The 18877-nt window shown below is 30.8% G+C and overlaps 3 protein-coding genes across 3 annotated transcripts; 1 reads left to right on the plus strand and 2 right to left on the minus strand.

Annotated features, from left to right (window-relative positions):
* The first annotated feature begins 1358 nt into the window (after nt 1–1358).
* On the plus strand, nt 1359–4281 carry LOC102597591 (uncharacterized). Its single transcript, XM_006340068.2, has 5 exons — nt 1359–1473; nt 1559–1733; nt 2463–2725; nt 3201–3288; nt 3432–4281. The coding sequence occupies exons 1-5, from the start codon at nt 1465–1467 to the stop codon at nt 3920–3922; spliced, it is 1026 nt and encodes a 341-aa protein (XP_006340130.1). The 5' UTR covers nt 1359–1464; the 3' UTR covers nt 3923–4281.
* Nucleotides 4282–14206: 9925 nt separating this feature from the next.
* Nucleotides 14207–15379, minus strand: LOC102598222 (uncharacterized). The gene is made up of 2 exons (XM_006340070.2): nt 14915–15379; nt 14207–14293 (listed from the first exon to the last, which is right to left on the minus strand). Exon 1 carries the CDS (start codon nt 15335–15337, stop codon nt 14951–14953), a length of 387 nt encoding a protein of 128 aa, XP_006340132.1. The 5' UTR covers nt 15338–15379; the 3' UTR covers nt 14207–14293; nt 14915–14950.
* A 14-nt stretch (nt 15380–15393) lies between these two features.
* LOC102597906 (uncharacterized) lies at nt 15394–17829 on the minus strand. Its single transcript, XM_006340069.2, has 2 exons — nt 17413–17829; nt 15394–15807 (listed from the first exon to the last, which is right to left on the minus strand). Exon 2 carries the CDS (start codon nt 15789–15791, stop codon nt 15405–15407), a length of 387 nt encoding a protein of 128 aa, XP_006340131.1. The 5' UTR covers nt 15792–15807; nt 17413–17829; the 3' UTR covers nt 15394–15404.
* Between the last annotated feature and the right edge of the window lie 1048 nt (nt 17830–18877).

Raw genomic sequence — 18877 nt, forward strand, 5'->3', positions numbered from 1 at the left:
AAATCTCATTAGACAAACTCCATACGAAGAATTCAAATGAGAAGATAATAGGTGGGGTATAACTACCACAATGACATTCGATCTCTATCTCCCTTGTGGGATTCTTCTGTTACACCAACTCAGTCATTTTTACGGGTAAGCTTATACTATTGAAAATGTAACAAGTTTATAATTAATGTTACAACTTTAAAGGTGGACCTTTAAGAAATGACTTTGGTAGGCCATTACTTTACAGCTATACACACATACATACAAAAGTACAAAAAGTGATAAAAACCCTAAAAAGGCCCAAAAGGCCAGAAAAGACTAATCTCACCGGCCCACAGAAAGTAAACTTACTTCCCTTACCAGACCCGAAGTTTCCTACTTATTACCCAAAGCCCAATTGTCCTAAAAGCACATAAACTTTCATTTTAGTCTAAATTATTTACTTATTTATAGGGAAAATTACACAATTTCCTAATAAATTAATTTTTTTAAAAAACTTATGATATAAAAGCAAATGAACTTTCTTTAGTTTAGAAATAGTCGTGTGTGAGCACATATTGCATTTTAACTTATTTTCTTTACAAGATAATTACTAATTAGTAAAAATCAGGAGAGTTAGGACCTTCACATAGTTTCAAACTTTCAATATTTATTTGACAATTTCACCTAAACTATGTTGGATTATTTATATGGAAATTATAAGAAAAATTAATTATGAGAATAATACATGTAATAATAATTTGCTATCATAAATTAAATTAAATTAATATACTTTAAATTCAAAAAAAATAATCATGGTCAATGTACATAATTTAAAATCCTACTTGAAAATCTCTATATTACCATGAAAGAGGATGGTATAATTAAAGGAAATAATATATATATATTTATTTTTATTTTTTATTTTTTATTTATAATTAAATTAATTATCTAATAGACAAATAAAAATAGTTATAATATTTTCACATTATATGTACAATCTTTCACGGTGATCATGAGTCTTTTTCTATAAAATTTAAAATGATGATTTATTTTCTTACAGAAAATAATTTATTTGTCAAGTTTTATATTTAAAAAGAAATTGAAACAAAGATTTAAAATTCCAATTTATTTTAATTGAGAACTAAAATTATAATCCTAAATTGCATTTTCAAACACCTGCTAAATGAAATTTTCTGATAAATTTAACCCGTTAGATATGTATAAAGGCTTTTTTTTTCCTCCATGCATAAAGTAGAATCATCATCATAACATAACATGCATGTATACTTACGACATGATGACATCTCACACATTCCCATGACAGCTCACTATACCATACGGTCCACTCTCCACTTCTCTCGCACATACACATACACACAACTACCCTTCTTCCTCCCCCCAACCCACTTCTATATAAATATTCTCACATTTTCTACTCTGTTCTCATATTCATTTTCTACTTTCTAGAGTCTTCTTAGAATATCTGTATCCATAATGGGCGAGGTAAGAACAAAAATGGTGATTCTAATGGCGTTTTTGTTTTCCGGTGACTGATTTTTTTTTTTTTTTTGTTGTTGTTGATTTGCAGAAGAAGAGTAAGAAGAATGAAGGAGGAGAGAAGAAGAATAACAGTGGAGAAGTAGTGCAGAAGAAGGAAGGAGGAGAGAAGAAGAACGATGGAAACTTAACTGTGGTTTTGAAATCGGATTTTCATTGCGAAGGTTGTGTTACTAAAGTTGTCAAAGCGATAAAAAGCGTTGGAGGTAAACTACAATGGCGTATTCCTTTGAATATTTTACAGAAATATGTGTAACTTAGTGCTTTAATTGAACTAAAATTTGTTGTTCTTCTATTTGGTAGTGTGCTTTGTTTCTATATTTCTGCATTTTGCTTTGATTGAACGAAAAATTGACATGTTATTGTTGTTGTTCTTCTATTTGGCAGTGCTTTGTTTCAATGTGTCTGCATTCTGCTTTAATTGAATAAAAATTTGACATGTGATTGTTGTTCTTCTATTTGGTGGAGTAGTGTTTCAATGTTTCTGCATTTTACTTGAATTGAATGAAAATTTGACATATTACTGTTGTTAATCTTCTTCTATTCGGTAGTGCTGTGTTTCAATGTTTCTGCATCCTTTGCTTTAATTGTACTAAAATTGATATGTTATTGTCTTTTTTCTTCTTTTTGTTAGTGATTTGTTTCAATGTTTCTGCATTTTGCTTTAATTGAACAAAATTTGGCATGTTATTGTTGTTCTTCTTCTGTTTGGCAGTGCCGAGTTTTCAATGTTTCTGCATTTTGCTTTAATTGAACAAAAAATTGATAGTTGTGAATATTAATTGCTTGTTCTTCTTCAGAGTGTGTTGAAATGTACTGTGTACTCTCTGAGTCAAAAGTTAAAGGCAAATGAGCCTCCGCCTGCGTTTTTTGCTTTTTCCAAGTTCTCTTATACATAATTATACTTACTCACTGTGCGTTGAAATTCAATAAAGGTGTGGAGAAAGTTACGTGCGATGCCGATTCGAAAAAGTTGACGGTTATCGGAAAAGTTGATCCGGTGATGTTAAAGGAGAAAGTTGAACAGAAAACACACAAAAATGTTGAACTTGTTTCGCCGGTACCAAAAAAGGACGGCAAAGGAAAAGGAGGCGGCGGTGGAGACTCCGCCGGAGAAGAGAAGAAGAAGCAGAACAAGGAAAAGGATGCGAAGGAGAATAAAGGAGGAGAAGAAGACAAAAAGACCAAAGAGAAAGAGGTACTGCGAAAATTACTGACAAATTGTCGCGTCGTTTCGCTCGTCGTTTTCATTCTGCTTCATTACTTCCATTGTTATTCTGTTCCCTTTTTGTCCTTATATACGCATCTGGCGCATTTTAGCGTTTTTTGGTGTCTCATTCATCATTCAATTGTTCTTTTCAAATTCACAGTATATTCAAAACAATAGAATTTTCTTCTGATTCATTTGTCTCCGGAATAATCGGTAAAATCATGTGCGCCAAAATATCACATGCGTATTTTAGCGGTTTGTTCCCTGTATTGGCGTATCAGTTAACTGTTCATCTGTAAAAAATTGAATTTTCAAATAATTACGTGATTCTTACGTTTATCAGTTACGGCGATGATTAGTCAAAACTGACAATTACTGAAATATTCAGATGTTTATTATTCATTTAATTCGTTCTTAAGATTTTTTTGAATTTCTCATTACTTTTGCTGTTTTTGTTTAACAGCCTCCGATCACCACAGCGGTGCTGAAGGTGCATCTCCATTGTCAAGGATGTGTACAGAAGATCTCCAAAATTGTCACCAAATGCAAAGGTCAGATTTGAAACCTTTTTTCTCTCCTTGTTAGATTTGTTATTGTTTCTTGTACTCCCGTTACTTCTTTCGTTGGATTGATTTGGACTGTGTTTTTTGCGAATGGTATGATGGAAAATTGATATGTAGCGTTGATTGTGCAGGATATAAGGAAATGAAAATAGACAAGCAGAAGGATTTGGTGACTGTGACAGGGTCGATGAACATGAAAGAGCTGGCGGAGATGTTGAAGAAACATTTAAAGAAGGAAGTTGAAATTGTGCCGCAGAAGAAGGAAGGCGGAGATAATAAGAAAGAGAAAGGTGGTGACGGTGGTGGTGAAAACGGAAAAGGTGGCAATGGTGGTGGTAAAGGGAAGGGAAAAGGCGGGGAAGGCAATGGCGAAGGAAAGAGGAAGGTGAAGGATGAGGTAGGTGGTGGCGACGGAGGTTTTGGTGGTGGAGAGATGATAATGAATAGTAATGTAGGTAATGGTATGCAGATGATGCAGCAGCAAGTCCAGTTTGGGTATCCATACCCGTATATGTACGGGCCGGTTTATCCAGCTGACCAGTTTCAGAACCCGTACCCGGTATCAGTTCATGCCCCTCAACTCTTTAGTGATGAGAACCCAAATGCCTGCAGTATTATGTGATGATAATCATGAGATTGGAAAAAATAATCAGAACTCTTTTAGCTAATTTTAGAGAAAATCAAAAGCTAAAAACTTGTAGATAAAGAGAAGATGGCCTGGTGATAATTATTAGTAGTACTAGTATTAATCATAAATCTGTATGTAATTAGCTTCTAAAAATGGGTGAAAATGTTCTAAAATTAGATAATGATTATTAGTAGTAGCTCTTTTAAGATGGCCAATCCACTACTAGTTATGGCTTAGTTCTGAACTTGCAGAATTTCTTTTGTTGTTTCAAATTTTTGTATGTTAATTTAGTGAATCAACTCTAGTTGAAACCAATTTTTCTTGAATTTGAAGTTGGTGCACTCTATATTTCATGTACACCATGCCTATAGCATAATATATGGTAATTGAAAGACTACAGAACAAAGTATGAACGTCCAGGAAGTTGCAAAGGGATTTTCGAACAACCCTGCATACAGGACGTCAGGATAACAGATAAGGAATCGGTAGCAGCCTTAAGATAGATAAAAAAGAGAATCATTTTTTCTTTCTTCTCAAGTACTGCAATGGTTGGGTCTGATTATAGGTACCATACTGTTCAGATTACACCGAATATATTGTCGTTGGTGGTGGTAAAAAGGCAAATTTGTTAAAACTAGGAGTACATATACTTTTATTTTGTGAATAATGATGCAATTGAAAAAGTAAGGTACTCATGGTTTACTCGGAATATTCTTTGTATGATTAGTCATGGAATGACTAAATGTGTAGGGTTAATGAAATCTTAAGATGTGATTCAATTATTCCTACACAAGTGAGATGACTAAAGTTAAAGTGGTGGAAATATTATTTAATTTATTTCCGAAAAAGGAGGTTTTACTACTCTTTTAAGATATGGGTGAATTTTGTTTTCATTTACTTTCTTATTGTATTCAACTGCTCATAATGACAAGGACATAGGTCGAATAATAACAGCTGCCGCATTATTTTAGTGTATGATAAAAATAAATTAAATTGGTATTTAATGGGATTCTTTAATTGACCAAATTGAGTAGTAGTAAATAATTAAGAAAATCATGCATGAGTTTTTGCCCCAATGCATACGGCGCAAAAACAAACCAAAAAATAAATAAATAAGTGCAATAACAAAGAGTATGTGGACAAATAGATAGGGACATGCACTTAGTTATAAGGCTAATATGTTATTTGAATAAATTGAGCAACCAATTATTCAAATAGCTTTAAATATATTCCTAACCTCTTAAATTTATTAGTAGATTTTATTTGGATATTTAAATTATAATCTATTTTAATTCAATATATTAGATATTTCAATTCAAATTTAGGAAAAGTCTCTACGCGTATTCTTAATAATCTATTAGGTAACTAAGCTGATCACATAAATTATGTTTTCTCTTTTAATTATATACATCAATGTATTGTTTGACGTTTTACTATTTGTTGAGGTTATTGTGTCTAAGTTTTTTTAAAATGAAATACTTCATAACTTATTTATGTATTGAGCAATGGCGAACACAACAAAATTACTCTAAATACTTGATCAAAATAAATTTTAAAATTACTATTAATAATAAATGGTCATTTAAGTGTATTCTTTAACTTTAATTAAGAGTAATGCAGCAAGTAATTACGAAAATCAAGTATGGGTTTTTGCCCCATTACCTACGGCGCAAAAAGAGTGAAACAATAATAATAATAAATAATATAAGTGGCCAAGTAGACATAGACATTGACATGGCCCCACGCTGAAAACATAAGGGAAAGTTTTGTACACTCTGTAAGTTGCAGTCTATAGGGTTATATGTCACCCACTTTCCGTAATATATAAACGTGGCATTTAATTTTGTTCCAGTTGATATATATATATATATAAGGGTTATATGTCACCCACTTTTCGTAATATATAAACGTGGCATTTAATTTTGTTCCAGTTGATATATATATATATATAAGGGTTATATGTCACCCACTTTTCGTAATATATAAACGTGGCATTTAATTTTGTTCCAGTTGATATATATATATATATAAGGGTTATATGTCACCCACTTTTCGTAATATATAAACGTGGCATTTAATTTTGTTCCAGTTGATATATATATATATATAAGGGTTATATGTCACCCACTTTTCGTAATATATAAACGTGGCATTTAATTTTGTTCCAGTTGATATATATATATATATAAGGGTTATATGTCACCCACTTTTCGTAATATATAAACGTGGCATTTAATTTTGTTCCAGTTGATATATATATATATATTTCAATTTTGAATGTGCATAAGTAGATATTTAAATTTATATAAAATTAAATTAGTATATACAAATACGTTCTACGTGACAAATTAAATGAGATAAACTTGAACTGATTTGTATTATGTCACTAGAACGCGTGTGTTTACTTGTTCAATTTTATACAAGTTTATCCAACGCAGGGGCGGAGCCACCCTTGGCCAAGGGATGACAAGCGATATCACTTTGCCGAAAAATTACATTGCATATAAAGGTTTAATTTTGATTTAATATATATAGTTTAATCTAGTGGTTAAGGGGTCGTGAAAATTCCTTGAGGTCGTGTGTTTTAGCCTTGATAGCTTCATTTTTTACTACATACAATTATTGGCACCCCTTAATAAAAGTCATTGCTCCGCCACTGACCCAAAATTAAAGAATATAGATATTAACTAAGGTTAAATTAAGTGACATGTTTATATATTGTCTTTCTTAATTATGCACATCAGTCTTAATTGAATATACCTAGATATTGTATTGGTATAACCAATAAACAATCTTAAAGCGATTTTGAATGACTTTTTATGATTTATTAAAATTAATGCGTATAACTAAAAGAAGTGACATATTTTAATTGATACATTTATTTATGTAATCGGTATTTTAAATTTTTTTCAAAATTTGAAATTTAATAAAGATACTTCTTCGTATCAAAATAAATCATAGTTCAAACGTCTAAATAAAGTTTATATTCGTTATGTCCGACCCGGCCCTAAGGCTAAGGGTACCTCTTCTTATTAATTTTAAACAACTCATCGCCGTACAACAGACTCCACTAAAAGGACTTGTTCTTAATGATTTCAATTGGAAAAAAATACTTCTGCATTTACTCTTTTGTCTTCAATCAATTACTATTATATATAATTATAGTGTAGTACTATTTGATAAATAAATAAAGTAGTACATTGATTTTAATTCAGACTGAACAATTTTATTTCAAATGGTACTTGTAACATTTTATTTCAAATGGTACTTGCCAAAAATGTGAGTTTCCAATGGGATCGGGGATCGATCGAAAATTGACTTGCTTGAAATGTTTTAGACAAAAATTGAAGATTTCATATTTTCATAATTTTATTCAAATGCTCTCTTTAAGACATATTCGATAATATTAAGATAATCGGAGCAGTTAAAATAAAAGAAAGATGAAATAGCTCCACGGCTAAAATATAGATGCACCATTATAGATTTGTCGAATTCTAGTCTTGGCCAATGACATGTCCGACAACACTAAAGCTATAAGTGTAAATGTAATCATCTCAATTCGTCGATAAGCTTAGCCTTGTTTTTAAATTCCTAAACTAAGTAGAACTCATAAATATTGAAATGTCATATAACTAAGCACCATCAACATAATAACACTGTTATATACTTTATATTCATATATGAGTTAAGTAAATTCTCTTTATTTATTTTCATCCTATTAAAAAAATAATTTTAACATCATATTTCATGTTATTTCACAAGTGGAGTCTCGTTATTTAATTTTACCATTCTCAAAAAATCTAATAAATCTATATATATAAGTACTCACTCATTTTAAATGATTTGTCGTGATTTATAAAAATAGTTTTCTCTGTCATTCGTTATAATAGAAGTTTAAGATAATTTATTTTTTTTCCTTTTGTCTTAAGTATTTAGATTAATTATTTTTTTAGATTACAAACATAATAATAAAATAAATATTTAATAAAAAAATCTTTAAATATGACCATAAACAAAAAAAATAAAAATAAATTATAATTAATATATTTTTTAAAGAAATACACAACAAATTATTTAAGACAGAGAAGTAACCGTCAGTTACGTTAATAATTGAAATTTCTGTTTAGTAATTATAGCATTGACTGTAAATTAATTAAAATTTGGTCAGCCTTGAAAAGAGCAGGAGAATAAATGAATAATTATGTCGGCCTAGGAAAAAAAAACAAAGCTTTTTTATTAATCTTAAATAATATATTTACGTCCTAATCTATTTTTGGAACACTAATTATTTCCTTTTTATTTTGAAAATAATAATTAAATTTTTGAAGAATTTGAGGTTGAATTAAGTTTAAAGAAATATATTTTAATACCTATAAAACGAGTAATTCATTTTCTGATTTTTATAAATTTAAATTTTTATATTAGTTAATACGACAATTAGATATTAGGTTATAGGCAGCATAATCCTAAATTTTATACCAAAATTAAAATCTTAATCCTAATAACCAAAATGCTCAAATATTACAATGAATTTGACAAGTGCATGGTCCATGGACGATTAATTACTTATTTCCATGATTATTTTTTTCCTCCTCGTTTTCTTTTGTTTTAATATATCGTCGGAATTTAAATTTGTCAATAAATTTTAATTATACAGTTCAATTATTGATTGTGTTAACTTAATATATATTAGCATATAAATTATGTCATAGAAACCACGTGACACATAAATTTTAAAAATTCCTAAATGATCAATTTGTAAGTTGGAGTTTTCAAATGCAACTACAATAGAAACAAATTAAGGTGTTTAAATGTAAATCCTCAAAGTTGGAGTGTTGAATTGCCAATTCACGAAAAGTTAATCTATGTACTCTCTGTCTCAATTTTTGTGACACACCTTTTTTTAGTCGGTCCAAACAAAAATGATATATTTTTGTATTGAGTAATAAATCAATTTTAAATATCCATTTTATTCTTAATAATATGATTTATAGCCAAACAAGCGCCAAATTTTAAATTTCTTTTTTTTAACTTTATATTAAATCAAGTTATATTCATATAAATTGAAATAATATGACGAGAAATATGTATTATTATTTTTATTTTTATGATCAATGATGAACCACTACTTGTCTACTAAGCCAATTTATCGAAGAGCCCCATTGTCCCACGTTGAATGTAGTACCATAATAATTAACGTAGTAGTAGTAGCCTAGTAGGAAACACATCATTATTCATGATGTGTCACATGACATTATATGATCATCATCATACACTTCATACAAATTTCAATGCCATGTAAAATTTCTCGGAAGGTAAGTATTCTTCACGTTTAATATTAGTTTGTAAGTTTAAGTTACTTAAAAAAAAAATGATGCGGTGAACAAATTAAGATTATCTCTCCTTTGATCAAAAGTTTTGATTTCCAGATTTAGTATGATTTCTTAGATATAGGGAGCACTTTCGTTGAATGAGTCTAACGCGATACGAATTTGAATATGCTGACGCTCTAACATAAATATTGCATACTGAATTAATTTTTTATTTAAAAAGAGAGAGAGAGAGAGATAAAGCAACAATTTAGATTTTAGTACTATTTGTCCATAAAATATAAATTGAAGAGTTTGGTTGAGGTATTGTTTTTGTTTCCGAGTATGATCAATATTTGTATTGAGGTTTAATTTATTTTAAAATTATGCTAAAAAGGTGTCAAATTAACGATAAATATTTTTTAATAAAGATGACTCAATATTTGAGATTTCATATTACTCTCTTATTTCATTTTATTTGTCATGTTACGCTTTTCGAAAGTCAATTTGACTAATTTTTAAAGTTAAATTAGATTAGATTACATTAATTCAATATTTTAAACAAAGAGATATTCAAAAATTATAAGAAAAGTACTATAAATTGTAATTTTTTGCATATCAATATGTTGAAAAAATACATCTTAAAATGTTAGTCAAAGTTCTTATAGTTTGACTCTAAAAAGGGAAACAATGACAATTAAAAGTGAACGAAAGAGTACTAATTAAAGAGTTTGGTTGAGAAATTATTTTTATTTTTAATTTGTTGTATGATCAATATTTGTATTGACATTTGATTAATTTTAAAGTTATGCTATAAACTGTCAAATTAACGATCAATATTCTCAAATAAAAATGACCCGATACTTAAAACTTCAGATTACTAATTAAGAATGAAAGGATACTCAAGCATGTAAGAGATGAAACTAATGGAATACTTGGGAATTATAAATTCATGTTTTTTTTTTGTTTTTATGTTTTGGATTGAATATATGTCTTATGATGAGTTGGTTGAATAAAAACAACTGCAGTTAATATTCTACCAACTCAAAGTGACTTCATGACTTTGTTGGTACTTTCCAAGCTAATTGTTTAATAATAATAAAAAAAATCTTCATGGAACACCTCCAAATCCAATCACTCTCTAAATAAATATGACTAAAAATATATAGTAATGAAAGGGGTGTGCTTCTAATTCTCTTTTTAAAGTACTCCATTTAAAATATATATTATCTCAATATAATTTATATCTAATTTAAATAAATATTATATATTGAAACTGATTTTCTCTAATACAAAATAAAATCATTTTTAAAAGTATTTTACAAAATATCTTAACCAACCAAATATAAGAAAATCAGAAAACCAGCACACCCTAAATTAAAATCCGATCGGACATGATTGTTTTCCTTAAAAAAAAACAAGTAATTCAAAATAGTGCTTGGTTATACATTTTTTATTAAGTAAATTTAAAGTTAAAGAAATGATTTTTAGAATTTTTTTAAATCACATTTTTTATGTTGAAATGCATATTTAATACTTGGAAATTTCAACTCAAAGATGGTATACTTTGATTAGATTCCCTAGGCATGTGGAATTTTTGAATGTGGGACTTGTATGTATTTTTAGATGTGATGATTACTTAAGGCCATGCCCATGTGTGTTCAAAATTTGGAAGGAGATTGAATAATGAATATAGGCTTAAGTATCTCCGGCTCCTTAAAGTTGTCTGCATAATTTATTTAGACATTTCAATTAGGACTAATACCTATTGAACATTTTTATTGTTCAGAATAAGTACCTATTTGACACTTTTTGCTGACATGACAAGAAAGGTATAATACACATCCATTCAGCACGTCAGAACGTATTTTTGGTTTTTCTTTTTTATAAATCTCTCTCTTCTTCCTTAGCCATAACTTCTTCCAAAACCAGTACCATCTCTGCCATTGCCGCCGATGTTGCCACCACCACCTTCCACCCTTTTTTTTTCTCCTGCCTCCTCTTCCTCTTCCTCTCCCTCCCCCTCACCTCTATCGTATTCAACTGGGGAAACACCATTACGATTTCCTTCTCCATTTTCTTTAAATTTGTTGGATATTGTGATCTTATTTATTGAAAAAAATAGAGACTCCTACAATGACTACTCTGTTTCTTCTTCCATTTTTTTTCTTATTGAAAAATATATCTAACAAATCAGATTTAGAATAAAAACGAATCGCCTCTCCTTCCTCCTTTCTCTGTGTATTGCTTAGATGAGTATGTAGTCAATGATTTTATTGATATCTAAAATTATAAATGGTTCATATTTTGTAGGTTCATGTATTGGTTATTTTTTATGTATATGCAATTTGCTATTTTCAACTTAAAAAAAACAGATCTGAAAAAAAATTAGTGGATTAAGAGGATTTGAAGGTGACGACGGGTATGGTGGAGGACGGGGCTATGGTGACGATGACTATGGTTGATAGTAAATCTGTCTCTACTTCACAGAAATTCTCAATGCATCATTGGACATTGCAACAAGTTGCTTGATCTGTAGCTTGGTGGATGGCAACTTCAATTTTTTCTTTTTTCTTTTTTTCCCCGTCAAAATGCCACATGTACATCATTGATTTGCCAATTCTCCACATCATCGCGAGTGTATTACACACATTTTATACTTTTAGCTGATTGTCAAAAAAGTGTTCAAAAGGTTCAAATCCGAATTAGTAGAGGTGTTCAATAGGTACAAGTTCTAGTTGATGTGTCTAAGTGAATTATGCGGACAACTTAGGGGTCATCGATGACTTAAGCCATGAATATATTTGAATATAAGATATGAAAAAGCATAATACATAAATATGTCATTTAACTTGGCCTCATTTTATATTTATATCCTCTAATTTTGAGTGTGCACAAGTAAACACTTAAACTTGTATAAAGTTGAACTAGTAGACACATGAATCCTATGGGGCATAATATACATTGGACACCACGCAGGACGCAAATTGCCATGTAGGATGCCACGTAGGACGCGTGTGTCTATTTGTTCAATTTTATACAAGTTTGAATGTCTACTTGTGCATACGCAAAGTTAGAGGGCATAAATATAAAATAAGGTAAAGTTTAAAGGCATATTTATATATTATGGCACATGAAAAGGCATGAAAAAATTATGTGCCTCTCAATTATCCTAAAGTCCCCATGCCAAAGTTTGAATAAAGAGAAGAAAAAAGAAAAAGAGGGAAGAAAAGAAAAAGACAAGGGAAAAAGCTTCATAAGGGTGAAAGTAAGTGATTAGTAAAAGAGGGCAACTTTTCTTTATTATTAGATTATATAATATAATATAAAGAATTCTTTTCCTTGTCAAATTAAGTAGAAGGACATTTAAAGGTACTATTGTTTTTTAAAATATGAGATGTGTAATCTTGAAAATAAGATTCGTATATTTTTATTTTAGTCCTTTTAATATTTGACAAAATTGGTTTGATATGAAATTAATTGAAATGTGTGTTTTCGATATTATTAAATATAAAATAATAATATGCACGAGCTTAATGTAAGAAATATTACTAGTTTTCATACAGAAATTTTAAAGTTTCACGTACTTTTTTCTAAGTTTGATATGTGTTCAAAGATGTTATAGACAAATATGATCGTCCAACCCAATATATTTTAAATATTATTCAAACGCCTATTTTATTTAGCCTCAAGAAATATTTGTTTGTGGTGGTGGTGGTGGGTTTAAGTGGATGGGTGGGTGGTGGTTAATTACCCCCAATATAGTATTGGATTACTAGGTTGTTATGTCATGCTTGATGATGAAATCAAATAATTGACAACTTGAGCATTTAAAATTCCATTGAAAAAGTTCCCAAAAAGATGTACAAGTAATTGATAGAAGAAGACAAAATTGATATCAATTCACTTATTAAGTAACATTTTAATCAACATCTTATATGATTTATATAGTCCACATCAAAGTTGAAAATATGTAGTTTCCACAATATTTACAACTTCCATTATTGAAAATGGGGTACTATATACAAAAGTTGATGTAGGGTATGTGGAGTTTCCATTCATTTGACTTGGTGGAATACAATAGTTAGCCATCAAAGAGGACTTAGAATGAGTGAAGTACTTTCATAAAAACACGTTCCCATGTTTGATGCTCTTAAGACTCATTATGTTTTAGATTCACGTCGTGTAGGATTCAGTAAAAAGGAGAAATACTTGGGTGATTTGCTTAAATTCGATTCCTGATTGTGTAAATCCAAAATTTTGTATACGTTTACCCTAACTATTTGTATACAATTTATGAAAAATTCATAATAAATTATCCTATTTGTATATTGATAAGAGAAATATACAAACGGAGTTCTGAAAATTTTCCAAATGTATAAAAACATATATACTTACCGTATTTGTATATTCGCAAGCGAAATGTCTTTTTAAATATTTTAACGAATTTTCTCATGAATCAATCTGTACTATAGTGTGTATATATATCAGCTCAGGATCATGCATAAGATCTTGATCAATTACACATAAATAACCATCTATGCATGAATTGATCATCAATTTTATTGATTGCAACAAACATTACAAATCTACAACACAGAATCTAAAGCTGGATATACAACTTCTTGTCTGTTTGGGCTCTGTTAAGCTGGAACTTTAGATAAATGGTGAAAAAACTGGTCTAAATAGTATGAAGAAAAAGAGAGTTGAGAAGTGCAGCCTCAAATCCATTAGAAGCTAACCATTTTGAATATGGAGGTGGATTTAGAGTGTCGTCTGTCTATGTGTTCACGTGAACCCATTAGCGTTTGTCCAGTTCCTACAAATGTAGGTAGAAATTTACTAGATTTCTATAAATGTTTGATTGTAAAGTGTAAACCCATTATCATTGTATATTAACTTGAAAACGTTGTGGGACTGCTACACTTCAAATCCTGAATCCGCCTTTGTTTTAATATTGATCTCATTCTATCCAATCTCAGTTGCCCCAAGTCACTAGCTTCAGCAATCAGGCTCAATTATGACTGCACCTTCTTCAACTCTTGTAGTGAGAGACCTGAGCAGAAGAGCAAAACAAAGGAATCATAGATGACACACGAATAGAACCTATCATTTTTTCAGTTGCTCGAAGGATACTAGCTTCGAAAGGATTTAACAATGCAAAGTATGCAAATTATACTATCCAATTCGTCACAAACAACGCCTTATTTCTTACACTACCACTAAGAAGCCGCGCTATGAGAAAAAATACCAACGTTACCATAATAGCAGCATGTGTAAGACCTTCTCGCTTCTGATTTATAATGCTTCAATCGAATTAAGATGATGTAAAAAGAGTGCTTCCGAAAAGGATTCTAAAGCAAATGATTGAGATTGAAGCTAGTGCAAAATCTCTATTCCTATATGAGTTTATCTTTCAGAGAGAACCTACCTCTTCTATGGTTCCCACCTTCAAACAAACTTGTACTAATTAGATTTAAGTAAATATGTCAATCTTGAGCCAAGAAAATAACATCTATCTAATATACAAAATTTATGGCAATGTGTCCGTATATTCCAACTAAGTAAGGAAGTTATCGGATCTGGAAAAAAAATAAATCATGATAATATTTTAAGAGCCAACTACATATTGAGTACAACTAAATTACTGAGATGAGATACAATTCATTATTTGTACCTTGTTGGGGTGAGATAACAGGATCAGCGCACTGTTCTAGTGGAAGTTAGGGCGAGAAGTGTCATTTTCGTTGTCATCCAAAATAAGTTTCACTCCATTGCTCTTAAGGCCGTTAACTATAGCCCAAACTTTTGTACGATTCTTGAAACCTTTCTTCTCAACCTCTTTATTTACATTGACATGGATCCCGTTTCCTTGCCCCTGATCAAGACCCTCCACTTTGAGACGCATTGCCAACACTTCTCCTACAATCGCTGCAGCCTTTGCATTGCAAGTTCTACCGCACTCAAGTGACTGTTTCACTGAATGTTCAACAGTAGATGATGTTGCTACTATACATCCGTTGTTTCTGTCTACCACATTTGCAGTGATGTACTTCAATGATATGAACAATCTCAACACATACCTCTTCAACAACGTCATATTTCAAAAATCCAATCTGTTCAGGAGGAAGTTCTGTTAGCGAGAGTATTAGGATCAGCGCACTGTTCTAGTGGAAGTTAGGGCGACAACTGTCATTTTCATTGTCATCCAAAATAAGTTTCACTCCATTGCTCTTAAGGCCGTTAACTATAGCCCAAACTTTTGTACGATTCTTGAAACCTTTCTTCTCAACCTCTTTATTTACATTGACATGGATCCCGTTTCCTTGCCCCTGATCAAGACCCTCCACTTTGAGACGCATTGCCAACACTTCTCCTACAATCGCTGCAGCCTTTGCATTGCAAGTTCTACCGCACTCAAGTGACTGTTTCACTGAATGTTCAACAGTAGATGATGTTGCTACTATACGTCCGTTGTTTCTGTCTACCACATTTGCGGTGATGTACTTCAATGATATGAACAATCTCAACACATACCTCTTCAACAACGTCATATTTCAAAAATCCAATCTGTTCAGGAGGAAGTTCTGTTAGCGAGAGTATTTTATTAAACTAGAAAGAAAAGAGTAGAGTCGCCACTAAACTAATTTTCAAATGATTAAAACAGTACTTGGGCCTGATTTCTGCCTTTTGGGCCTTTGGCCCAACATCTGGTACCTGTCCTAAACTAACAAGGTACTAGTCAAAATAAATGGGTTTTTGGCCCAATAATTACAAAATACAAATAGCTGAAATTTTAAGGCTCTTTAGCCCATTTTCAATGCAATATACAGCATATACGACTGATGTATATCACTGTATATTGTGCATATCCAGCCTTATAATCCGCTCCGAACACCTGTATGTCGCCTTTAGGGAACCTATTTTTCAATTTTATTGCTCTGGTTGACTCGATAAAAGAGAACTGGGCCTCCTTGGCCTATTTTGCGATGCAAGGGAGAACATCCAAATGACTCAATCCGAGGGAGTTCATGCATAAACAAAATAAAATATACGAATTAATAGCTCATCATGGAATCTCGGGTATCATTTAGAAGAGTCAATGATACCAAAGCAAATAGGCATAGCCTTGACAAGAAATTCGACCTATACTCATGATAATAATACGAAGGACCTAACTCCGAATAATAAGATGCAACACTCTGTATCCAACATAATTGATATAACAAGCATAAAAGAAAGAAAAACCCTTAGAGAAACACACTTAGTGGTTAACAATTAATAAAGAGGAATGTGAGAGTACTATTGCATCTTATTGAGGCAGTAACAGATGATAAGGGAGAAGTAATTGTTTTCTAAAAAGTTGATATACACCAGAAGCGACAGGCAACCCCAAAGTAAGGATATGCTTATGAATATAGCATTCGAATAAAGGCAAGTAGCAAGCTAAAACACAAAAGAGCATAAAAGACTAAAATAAGTATGTCAAAAGTCCGAACTAGATTGAAATACTAGAATTATTGACACATGTTATGAACATGATTGCTAGGCAGTAGCTATATTTCGAAATAAGGAGAGGAAGAACTCAATTTTTATGGAGCATTTAACCTAGAAAAGAGCAGCGAAACTATTTAAAGAGGTTTGAAAATGTCGATGCTACACTAGAGAGAGCGAATACAAAAGGAAGCCAGCAATCAGGAAATCAAATATTTCAAACAATAACAAGAACAAAGACAAGGCATCACAGGGAACGAACAAATCAGAGGAGCTGGACACTTTGATGTTAAAGATGTAAATCACATTAAAGACTCTAGATTACGATAAGCAATAATCATATTGTCATGGGTCGAAACCAAACAGGACCTAAATAACACTCAAGCTACGCAAGAACAGATATAAATTCTACAATATTAGGCTAATACACAATGAGAGTGTAAGACAAAGAATCATGAACAGAAAGGAAAAACAACTCAAAGCCATGGGTGAACAGTAAAGAAAACACAAATGTATAGCCGATGTATTCAAACTTGAAATCAAACAACTCGAACGAAACAAGATAGAGATTCAGCAAGCTTTCAGAACAAGAATATTACTTCACCATTTCACTTAACAGCTTCTAACGTTCTAAATTCCAAAACAAAACAGAGGAAATCTAAAGGTAGAGAAACTATATACCTCTTTTGAAGCAGCGAACTGAGAAGTCGACCCGAGCAAAGCTTTCTACCACCAGCAACAAAAAAATTCGATATAATCTCGAACCCCCAAAGCAATGAAATCAGAAATTTTAGTTATATATATAAGAATTATCGCCCTAAAATCTACTTTCTGTTTTCTCCTTTCACTGTCTCAAACCCTAAACATTGAAGAAGAAAGAGCCTTAACTAGAGGAGATTTAAGGCTGGAAATGGTACGATTTCGTTTCTGGGTTCGTCCCGTTGAAGAAGAAGAAGAAGAAGACGCGTATGGGTATTGATGTACGCTGTTAACACTGAGAAAATTGGGCTAGGATTTAAGGGAATGACATGAAAAATTGGGTTCCAAATTGGGTAGAAAAGGGTTAAAAGTGAAATGGGAATGGCTTGCTAAATGGATTGCAATTATAGACATATAAAATTCAAAACATAGCCGAATTGAGTTAATTTAGTGAATCCAAGTAGAATTTAAATATGATGAATTAATATTAATTAAAAAACTTCTTAATCTCAATAAAAATAAAATAATTAACTTAATTATGAACTAAAAACTCAAAAATATAAACTATTGAATAATTAAACTAATTAACCGAATACTTAATGAAACAAAATCTCTTTGAGACGATTTTCGAATATTTATAAAATATAAAATATATAAAAGACATACTTATTATTTAAAAATAAATGACTAAACTACTTTTAAAATAACTTGAAAATATTTTGAAATGTTATAAAACTAATTATTTAAATCATTTGAAATTAAAGAAGCTCGATGATTAATTCCTACATTCTCAATGGTAATTAGGAAGATAAAACGAAGCTCCACCTTGCAATAATGATGAATCGATACTTCTAAAATAATAACAAAAATTAGATGGACAAATTCTATAACTAAACAACAAAATCCGTCACAAAATGATGAATTATCGACAGATTATCATAAGATTTTGTAATTGCTAGTCGGCAACGTTCCTTGAGAGTAAGTTATTAAGCTCCACATCTCTTGTGTTGGTTTGCGAGCTATTGAACAAAAATAGGTTTAGCCAGTACACACCCAAACGGTTTCTCTAATAAATGAAACGATTTCATACATTAATTGAAGCATATAACTATTTCCCAAAGAGTTGAAAACTCACCATATGAGAATTAAGATTCCATCTTTACTGCCAAAACTTTTACTACACATCAACATTATAGGACATTAGAGAAGAATTGATAACTAACAAAAATACTCAAATGCAGACTGATACAACTTTGAGCCATCAGCTGAAATATAAGAGCTCATATCTTTGTCACAGAAGAACCATAGAAGTAGATATATTGTTTTTGAAATATTCTCTACTAAAGTAACATATATCAAACTAGGTTTGGAAAGAAAATACTATTTTGAAAATAAGAAGAAGGAATGATAAACAATATAATAACTAAAGAAAATGTAACAATAGGTA

The sequence above is a fragment of the Solanum tuberosum genome, unplaced genomic scaffold (genome assembly GCF_000226075.1).
Source record: "Solanum tuberosum cultivar DM 1-3 516 R44 unplaced genomic scaffold, SolTub_3.0 scf00017, whole genome shotgun sequence".
In the NCBI taxonomy this organism is placed as follows: domain Eukaryota; kingdom Viridiplantae; phylum Streptophyta; class Magnoliopsida; order Solanales; family Solanaceae; genus Solanum; species Solanum tuberosum.

Coding starts and splice junctions, on each gene's coding strand:
- LOC102598222 (XM_006340070.2), bottom strand. CDS start 15,337: ATGACGTTGTTGAAGAGGTATGTGTTGAGATTGTTCATATCATTGAAG.
- LOC102597591 (XM_006340068.2), top strand. Junction 1,734..2,462: donor AGCGATAAAAAGCGTTGGAG/GTAAACTACAAT, acceptor AATTCAATAAAG/GTGTGGAGAAAGTTACGTGC. Junction 3,289..3,431: donor AATTGTCACCAAATGCAAAG/GTCAGATTTGAA, acceptor TTGATTGTGCAG/GATATAAGGAAATGAAAATA.
- LOC102597906 (XM_006340069.2), bottom strand. CDS start 15,791: ATGACGTTGTTGAAGAGGTATGTGTTGAGATTGTTCATATCATTGAAG.